The following is a 10,423-nucleotide window of genomic DNA, read 5'->3' as shown; positions in this document are numbered from 1 at the left end:
ATGGCCAAATTTTCCAACCATTCATCACTTCCCTCACCATTTCAACCATTTATCGTCATACTCGTCATCGTCTTCTTCCTTTTCCATACGATCACAACATCATACTCTGCGACTTTATTGAACGTTTTGGATTTTGGCGCCATACGCGGCGGGGGACGGGATTCGAGCCCGGCCTTTCGCCGTGCATGGGCAAAGGCTTGCATGTCGTCGGAATCCACAATTGTTTACGTTCCAAAGGGGAGGTTTTTGGTTCGGCCGATTGAGTTCCACGGCGGGTGTGGCAACAACGATATTAGTTTCCATATCGACGGGGCTCTGGTTGCACCGTCCGATTACCGTATCCTTGGCGACGTCGGAAGCTGGCTGAGCTTTGATGGCGTTGATGGCGTTACTTTGAGTGGTGGAGTTCTTGATGCCAACGGCGCCGCCTTGTGGGACTGCAAAGCCTCCGCCGACCACTGCCCCGTCGGAGCCATGGTGCCTATCTCTAATTATAGTTTTATTCTTAAATATAACATTTAAATACTTTTAAATATATTTATTTTTATTTTCTGATAATTAATAAAATTTTAATTTTAGTCTATATATTTAAATAAATTTTAAATATGTTTTAAATTTATTGTTAATTAATTTATAAAGAAAAAATATTTATTTTTATTAACTACATTTTCAATGAAAATTATTATTAATAATTTTATATTAAAAAAATTTAAAGGGAATTAAAATAGAATAAAATAAAATTAATAATATTTAACTTTTTTTCTTTTTTTTATCAAACTTGAAAAAATAATTAGAAATATATATTTTTAAATAATATACTGTGCGAACAAGTTTTCAAAAGTGACGCTTGCGTGTTGCATGGGGAGCAGACGCTCCCCGAGGTGTGAGCGGAGTTGGTATCCTTTTTGCTTTGTTTGTTGTTTTGGAGAGTTTTCAAAGTCAACCGGTAGAATTCCCAGTACTGCTAGCAGGCCAGCCGAGCCGTGAGCGCAGTGGGAATGGGCTTCCCAAAAAGCCAGCTCGGGGTCGGAGTCAGCATAGAATGAAGGGGACGACCCTAATGTTGTGTTGGCAAAGCCAACTTTTTTTAATCTTTTTCTTTTTACTCTTTCTCGATCACGATTTTAGCTAAAGTCATACCGTACCATAAATATAAATTAATTTAAATTTTGTCATAGTTTTGTATTAAACAGGTTTCGTTTTCTTGTTTGGAAAATAAAAGACACTGAATTTTAGGAACTCGAACAATATAAGGATTAGAGGGATGATGTCCAAAAACAGCCAATTATTCCATATATTGATCGATGGATGCAAGAACGTGTTGGTGGAAGGAGTGAATATCGTGGCCCCGAGTCATAGCCCTAACACAGATGGCATCCACGTAGAAACATCCACGCACGTGACTATCGTTAACTCTATCATCCAAACGGGAGACGATTGTATTTCCATCGGCCCTGGGTCCCGTAATCTGTGGATCCAACGTATCCGATGTGGACCTGGTCATGGCATTAGGTACATCGGTTTATATCGTATTAATTATTTAATATATAATTTTATTATTAATTATTGATAATACTTTTAATTAAAAATGAAAAATAAAAATCAATGGCTGCAGTATAGGAAGCTTGGCACACAACAAGAACGAGCCTGGGGTGCGAAACGTCACCGTTTCGAATGCAATTTTCTCAGGAACGCAAAATGGGCTGAGAATAAAATCATGGGCCAGGCCCAGTTCTGGATTTGTGTACGGAGTCCAATTCCTTGGTGCCACCATGCATAATGTCCAAAACCCTATTCTCATTGACCAACACTACTGCCCGCACAACCTAAACTGCCCCGGTCAGGTATGACATTCGAGACGGGAACGAGGAACGGGACGAGGAAAGCATTCCCGTCCCTGTTCTTGTTCGGTCAATGGAGAAAAATTTCTCTCCACTCCCTCTCCTATTTTCAACCTAAATAAGGATTGTCTGCCTCATTACGAACAGGTCCTCATGAAGTCCCGAGAGGAAAACAGAACATCCCTAATTATGAACGAGTTTTCTATTAGTTATTTTACTTTCGTATTTACAAATTTATAATTGTGAGATCCTACGTCGGTTGGAGAGGGGAACGAAACATTCCTCATATGGGTATGGAAACCTCTCCTTAGTAGATATGTTTTAAAAACAGTGAAACTGGCGGTGATACGTAACGGGCTAAAGCGGACAATATCTACTCGCGGTGGGCTAGAGCTGTTACAAATGGTAACAGAGCCAGACACCCGATCGTGTGCCAACAAGGACATTAAACCCACAAGGGGAGTGGATTGTGAGATCTCACATCGGTCGGAGAAAAGAACGAAACATTCCTTATAAGGGTGTGAAAACCTCTACCTAGCATACACGTTTTAAAATCGTGAGGCTAACGACGATACATAACGGACTAAAGCAAACAATATCTGTTAGCGGTAACTTGGGCTGTTACAATAATTTTGAAGGAAGAACGACATTCATTTCTCTTAGTTATTATGAACAACATCTCACACGTTCCGATCTGTTTGATAACGACTGATTATGAAACAAAGCTTAGTGTTCGTATTTACTCATTGTTTATTTATTTATTTTTTTCGAACAGGAGTCGGGAATCAAGATCAGCAATATAATATATAAAGACATCGTAGGAACTTCAGCCACACCAATCGCCATAAAGTTTGATTGTAGTTCGAGAAACCCTTGCAATGGCATAAGGCTCGAGGATGTTCGCTTAACTTACCAAAATGAAGAAGCCAAGTCTTCATGTGAATATGCCAATGGTAAAGCCTTGGGTTTGGTTCAACCAAATGGTTGCTTTTCTTAACGATCTTCGTTGCCCTAGTTTCCCGGTTCCCGACGTCGGGTATATATGTGTGAAAGTTATGCCTCAGCAGTTTTAAAACGAGTATCTAATAGATGAATCTAAACAGATTCAGTTATATGAAAGTTTAGGGTTTAAATCGATATAATTATTAGTCAGCGTTTTTTCAATGATCAGTCACGTCTTATTTTATAGTAACTAGTTTCTGCATCTACAATCAGCTTTGTAAGAACTGTTCAAGGGAAGGACGTAATAATCTCAATACAATCTCGGTGGGTCGGGGTCGAGTTTCTTACATTTTTTTTATAAATAATTATATGTATTAAATAAATAAAAAATTAATGTCATCTCACAAAAGTTTGTTAGGCTTTTTAATATTCCGTTTTGGAAAAGACTAATAAAAGTGAAACAATTGAGTTGCTNTTTTTTTTTTTTTTTTTTTTAATGATTGAAAGTGAAACGAGAATTTTATGTAAGTGACGGACAATATTTTAATAGACATATACGAGTTTCTTTTAGGTAAAATTAAAGATATAATAACAGACGTATAAAACCGAGAAACCTAGAGACGTGAATCCATGTTAATACTGTCAAACTGCCCTAGAGACCTACCAGACCACCGGAGCAATCCTGGTAGACAAAGGTAACTGCCTAAGCTGATATCAGGAGCGTTCGGGAATACCAGGGCAACCCTAGTAGACAAAGGTAACTTTGCCTAAGCTGATATCAGGAGCGTTCGGGAATGGAGTGAAGCTATTCAACCTAAATTTGTTTAGTTTTATAGATCTCGTTTAATAATTAATTAATTTTTTAAAAACAAAAATAAGTTGGTAAAACCTATTAAGTAGACAATGATACTAAAAAAAATTCACAGATTAATATTAAAAAATAAAAAATAAATAGGTATCAAACGAGACTTTAATTTTTAAAAAACTTTGCTTCGACTTTAAAAATATTTTTAAGCAGAGTTTATAAAATTCAATTTTAGTTATCGAACGAGACGTAATTTGTTAAGATTTTGTAATATAATTATACAGTTTTTTAGCTCCAGAACGTGTAGATATGGAGATTTGAACTTATGATCTTTTAATCGATGAATTATGTTCATATTCTATTGAACGTTGTCGTGTCAGATGATCGAACCTCCGACTTCAAGCGAGATAGTGCTGTCACGTACAATCGAGATCAACTCGCTTTCAAAAACCTAATTTCGAATGACCTTAGCTTGCAAATTATATGGACCTTAGTAAATGTATAATTCACAAAAGTTTGACAAGAACCCCATTAATGTATAAATATTCGTTTTGAAAGTGATAAATGCACAACAAATAGATGAAATTACCATTTTGGTATTTTTTTAAAAAAAAAATTAAAGAAAATCAAAATTTCAATTTAGTCCTTAAATTCTTAGTTATTTACATAATTCACGTAAATTTAATTTAACGATAATTGCTATCTAGTCCTTCTTTCATTGTTCTTTTTAGGTTAAATTACAAGTTTAATCCCTGAACTTTGATATTTGTTTCGATTCGTTCGTTAATTTTCAATAATGTCTAATAAATCTCTAAACTTTCAACGGTTTTAAATTTTTAATTTTGTATTAAAAATATCTCTGATAAATTTAAAATTTATAAAAATTTATCTATTTGATAAAAATTGAATTTTATGTCTAAGAGAACCATAAATTTTTATTTTGTACGGTAGACCTATAAATTTTTTTAAAAAAAATTTAAGTTTAGGGACTAATTTGTAATTTTGAAAATTCAGGGGCTAATTTGTAATTTTAAAAATTCAAGGATCAAATTGACACAAATATATTTACGTTAATGACAATTTGTTGTTTTGTTCTTTATGTCCCGTCAATTATTTACAAAATGCTGAAAACATCGATTTACTCACAAATAAATAAAAGTATTGATGGAAATTTTTACACGTCGATTACTTAGTACTAGATATCGTGCATGCATCACATAGTTGAACGATCATAGCAAAAAAGTACATCGATGGAGACGAGTAGACACGATTGAGACAATAGAAGAATAATTTTGTAGATGGCAGAAAGCAAGAAGGGTAGGGTACCCTAAGAGGAGATATAAATAGGGCATTGCCCTTCAAGACCTTCTTCAAAAGAGAATTAGGTCACCTCTCAGCTCGGTTTCGACACGCGATGCCGAGAGATCGTGACCCTCTAGTCGTCGGGAGAGTGATCGGCGACGTCATCGACTCGTTCTCGAGGTCCATCTCGATTAGGGTTGTTTACAACTCGAGGGAAGTTAAGAATGGCTGTGAGCTCAAACCCTGTCAAGCTATCAACAAGCCAAGAGTTGAGATTGGTGGCACTGACCTTCGCACCTTCTTCACTTTGGTAGAAGCTTTGTTTTACTTTTTTTTTTTTTTTAATTCCATTTTCTTCTTCTTTTTCACCTCTCGCTTCTTTTCGTTAGGTTATGGTGGATCCCGACGCTCCTAGCCCTAGCGATCCCAATCTAAGAGAATACTTGCATTGGTACGTCCTCTCGTTCTTGTTCTTTTCCACTGTAAACGTGCATTTTATACTTACAGTTGGGACAGTCTACCCTAATCTCAGAAACCGAGTATTACGTTTCTGTTGTCGTGTCAACGTTTTTTCAACATGGTTACATGTTCATGACTTCTGGGTATCAAAGCTTCTATCCGATCAGACAAGACTCGACCATGCTTTTTTTAGAAATATCGAAAAAGTAGTTGAAAATTGTGGTCAAAACTACTTTACGTGTCTTGGAATGAAAATGTACTAAAAGCATAAAATACCTAACAAAAGTTGGTCGGGTTAGCTCGAGAATCGACTCTTAGCTTTACGAGTATTAATTATTTATATTTATTATTGTTTTAAAGTGAAAAAAAAAATTATTTTTAGGATTAGAAAATAAAAAGGTGTACGGATCATAAAAGACAAACTTTTAAAAAATAATAATAAATAAATAAATAGAAAAGAGATGGACTTTCACTGTTAGGACAGAAAAGGAATAAAGCTGAAACTGGTCTGATTGATGGATCGAACTCAGTCCGTAAATTAAAGAATTTTTGTTTTATTTTTAATTGTCTTTTTTATAATAATAATAATCTTCCCGTAGCAAACGCGTTTTAAAGTCTTACAGAGAAGCTTAAAAGTCCAAAAAGAACAATATCTGCTCCTAGTGGATCTGGGCCGTTACATATTATATCTGTCCCCCAAAGGGAGTAGACACGAGGCGGTGTGCCAGTAAGGATGCTCGGGCCCAAAGGGGGTGGATTTGGGGCGGTCCCACATCAATTGGAGAAAGGAAAGAGTGTCAGTGAGGACGCTGGGTCCGAAGNGGTGGATTATGATGTCCTACATTGGTTGGGGAGGAGAACAAATCATCATTTATAAGGGTGTGGAAACCTTCCCCTAGCAAACGCGTTTTAAAGCCTTGAGGGGAAGCGCGATACGGAAAGTCCAAAAAAAACAATATATGCTCCCAATGGATTTGGACCGTTACATAATAATAATAATAATTATTACTACTAGGTCCATTTGGTTTTTATAGTTTTAAATATTTTTAATTTAGTTCTTGTAGTTTGGTCAAATATCTTTGTTTACGTGTAGTGAGCTGGTGGTTGACTATGTTGGTCAAAGATATTTTGATAAGTCGAGCAAGAAATGGACAAAATGATTGAGTTTTCGAGGGGACGAAATTAAGTTGGCGAGTTATTTGTGTAATTTCGGTAAATTGTAGGGATCAAATTGAAATTTTTTTGAACTACAAGGATGAAATTGAAATTAAGCTAATTTGTAGGGATCAATTTGAAAAAGAAAAAAATTGAACAATTTTCTTCTTGTCCTTCTACATAAATCAATTGATGAGATGGGTGGACCTTTCTTCTTCTTGTACTTATACACGAATCGATCGATGAAATGGGTGTACCCTTCTTCTTCAACATGAACTAGTCGATAAGATGGGCAAATTTTGCTTTTTCAACACGAATCAGTCAATGAGATGGGTAGACCCTCGTCCTCGACCCTTCTTCTTCTTCAACATGAACTAGTCGACAAGAAGGGCATACCCTACTTTTTCCATACGAACTGGTCAATGAGATGGGTGGACCCTCCTCCTCGTCCTTGTCCTCGACCCTTCTTCTTCTTCAACATGAACTAGTCGAGAAGATGGGCAAACCCTACTTTTTCAACCCGAGTCAGTCGATGAGATGGGTAGACCCTCTCGACCCTCCTCCTCCTCCACCATGAACTAGTCAACGAGATGGGTGTACCCTCCTCCTCGTCCTCGACCCTTCTTCTTCTTCAACATGAACTAGTCGAAAAGATGGGCAAACCCTAATTTTTCCACACGAACCGGTCAATGAGATGGGTGGACCCTCCTCCTCGTCCTCGTCCTCAACCCTTCTTCTTCTTCCGCATGAACTAGTCAAGAAGATGGGCAAACCCTACTTTTTCAACACGAGTCAGTCGATGAGATGGGTAGACCCTCCCGACCCTCCTCCTCCTCCACCACGAACTAATCGATGAGATTGGTGAACCCTCCTCTTCCTACTCGACCCTTCTTCTTCTTCAAAATGAACTAGTCGAGAAGATGGACAAACCCTACTTTTTCAACACGAACCAGTCGATGACATGGGTGGACCGTCCTCCTCCTCCTCGCTTTTTGCTACATAAATATACGACATATTAGACTCAACCTTCTAACCTCGATCATTCTCTTTAATTCTCTTTCATATTTTGGTTCATTCGACAGGTTAGTGACCGATATTCCAGCTACAACCGAGGCAACCTTTGGTACGTTGTTCTTTTAGTTAACACATAAACTAAATTCCTAAAAAAACCCGACACGAAAAACAAATCATTGTAAAGCAAGAAATCAAACCCTAGACATGTTAATCAAAAACCGACAAACTTAAACCAATTGAACTATGTTGAGGTTGACGGGTCGACCCGTGAATGGTAGGACAAGAGATAGTGTGCTACGAGAATCCAAGACCAACGGCGGGTATCCACCGTTTTGTGCTGGTCTTGTTCCGGCAGCTCGGAAGGCAAACGGTGTACGCTCCTGGGTGGCGCCAGAACTTCAACACCAGACACTTTGCAGAGCTTTACAATCTTGGTTCGCCGGTCGCCGCCGTTTACTTCAATTGCCAAAGGGAAAATGGCTCCGGTGGAAGGAGAAGAGCCGGCGATGAATGTTCATAAAACCACTTCACTTCACATTAAATTATCAAACAATATTATATTGTAATAACAAACTTTCATGTTTGTGTCTAATAATTAGTGGTTATAATCAAAAGGGTTTTTAATACATCATTATCTTTTTCCTTTTATGTAATAATAAGTCGTGAATTTTCAGTTTTGTATCTTTGTAATGTCAAATAACCTATGAACTTTCGTTTTCTGGTCGATTAGGTTAATAACATATTCATATTCGTTTTCTGGTCGATTAGGTTAAGAGGTAACGTTTCAGTCATAAATAAATTGTTCATTGGTCAAGAAATAGAAATGGGAAGGTATGTATTCGGATTGATATTGATATCCTTTAAATAGGATACAAGATATACAAATGAGGAAAATATAAAATAATTAAATACTGAGAATAAAATATGTAACGACCCTAAATTTCCAAAGTCGCTACTAACGTCTCATGCTCATTTATAATGCGGAAATATAACTCTTGCATGAACATAATTTATAACGTAAACTTAAAAAAAAAAAACGTTTAAAACAACTTCTTCTCTTGAAAACACAGCCATGATCTTTAAATATGAAATACTGAAATTGAGAGAAAACAAAAACAAATACAAAATAATTTAAAACAATCAAATGCAAAACAACCTATTCTAACTTAAGACTAGAAATTTAAATATGAATCTACCCTATGCACGTGCCACAGTCTCTACTCGCGATGCCGCCATCCTCTGTACAAGTGCGTCTTGCCTTTACCTGAAAAATGATGTGGCACACGGCCTGAGTATTTCAAAGAATACTCAGTAAATGGCCCCACTAGGGGCCATGCAAATGCAAACACATGCAATCATGATTTAGGGACCTATGTCTAATCATCTTAGAGGTGGCCTCCAGTCTCGGACAAATTGGATGTGTAGTACTTCCCTACACACGACTCACACGTGTGAGTGTGAATCCCTAGGACGCTCGCACACCCCCTAGACCCTCTGGTCAAGCTAATCTGTAGCGACGTCCGGAGGTCAGCAAAACTCCATAATGTCATGCGCCTCATGAACACCCTCATCTGTGTGCGTTCGAACCTGTGCGCATTCGCGCTCATCATACGGTGCGCGTCCGCACACATCATCTCTAGGGGAAGTAGCCCTATGCTTATGAACATACCATATGCATGAGGTCCCTCTAAATCCATCATAATGTCTCTTCTGACACAACCCTCTGGTCTCATCTCTTTGTTACTCTAGGTAACACATACTCGTGGATATTTATATTAATATCATTTTCACGCTCTTAGAGTTGTGTCCTATGTCGATCTAACGACATGATGCAATATGACACTCATCATCATATATCATGCTCAATATGGAAAATATCATCATATTAAGATCATATTAAGGTAAACATCACACAATCATCATACTCATCATATTGCCATAAAGTGCATCAAACATATCAAGTACGACATTATCAAAATATATATATACTGAGCACATCATCAAGTATCGTAACTCACACATCATCATAACTCATATACCGCATCGTACGACATAGTTCATACATCATCGTAACTCATACAATTTTTAGCTTATCCTATAGTAAGGCCACTTACCTGGTTGGCCTTAGCCGAAGTATTCCCTAATTTAATTAACGTAAGTTCCCGTTCCTCGAGAGCTGCTCCAAAGATTGCTAAGGTTTGATTCCTATCGTCAACTTTTGTTATTATTTCACATTTTAATTAATAATCCAACTACTGGCCATTTTCAAACGGTTTTAATTTTCTTTTCTTTCCTAAAATTTCTCGTTTTGTTATTTTTTTCTTTTAACTCTAATTCTTTTAATTTCCCTTTTGTTTTTTTTTGTTTTTTTTTGTTTTTTGTTTTTTTTTATTTTTACTCCCATATCTAAATCATCTAAATTGTCTATTCCCATGTCTAAATCGTTTAATTCTGTTCAGCAGTTTATTCTCTTCCCACTTTTTTTTTTCTTTTACTATTTCCAAATCTAATCTCCTCCTCTTTCAATGTATTGTTTTTATATTTCCAAATCTAATCTTCTCCTCTTTTTCATGTATTGTATTTTTTTTAATTATTATTATTATTATTATTTGATCTGTTTCCAATTCTTTCTTTTTTTTTTATTTTTTTTTTATTTAGATATATTTTTCAGATCTTCCTTTAATTATCTATCTATTTTTTTTTTACAGGACTATTCCTAGGATAAATAATTTCTAATTCAGATCATTGCAACATATAATTTCTAAATTCCAGAAAATATTTTCTTTGGTTTCTGTTTTGTGTGATGAATTATTGATNTTTTTTTTTTTTTTTTTTTTTTTTTTTCCTTATTTTTTTCCTATTTTGTTATTTTTATTCTAATACATGTATATTAAACTTAACGGGC

At 36.2% G+C, this 10,423-nt stretch overlaps 2 protein-coding genes across 2 annotated transcripts; both read left to right on the top strand.

Annotated features, from left to right (window-relative positions):
• On the top strand, positions 1-2,838 carry LOC111779574 (polygalacturonase-like). Its single transcript, XM_023659637.1, has 4 exons — positions 1-477; positions 1,223-1,512; positions 1,616-1,844; positions 2,617-2,838. Exons 1-4 carry the CDS (start codon positions 1-3, stop codon positions 2,836-2,838), a joined length of 1,218 nt encoding a protein of 405 aa, XP_023515405.1.
• Positions 2,839-4,978: 2,140 nt separating this feature from the next.
• Positions 4,979-8,142, top strand: LOC111780491 (protein HEADING DATE 3A-like). The gene is made up of 4 exons (XM_023660912.1): positions 4,979-5,200; positions 5,280-5,341; positions 7,587-7,627; positions 7,797-8,142. Exons 1-4 carry the CDS (start codon positions 5,003-5,005, stop codon positions 8,036-8,038), a joined length of 543 nt encoding a protein of 180 aa, XP_023516680.1. The 5' UTR covers positions 4,979-5,002; the 3' UTR covers positions 8,039-8,142.
• Positions 8,143-10,423: the final 2,281 nt, after the last annotated feature.

Source organism: Cucurbita pepo, chromosome LG18 (assembly GCF_002806865.2).
Source record: "Cucurbita pepo subsp. pepo cultivar mu-cu-16 chromosome LG18, ASM280686v2, whole genome shotgun sequence".
In the NCBI taxonomy this organism is placed as follows: domain Eukaryota; kingdom Viridiplantae; phylum Streptophyta; class Magnoliopsida; order Cucurbitales; family Cucurbitaceae; genus Cucurbita; species Cucurbita pepo.
The sequence above is the reverse complement of the archived record's forward strand: the minus strand, read 5'-3'. Positions and strand labels throughout refer to the sequence as shown.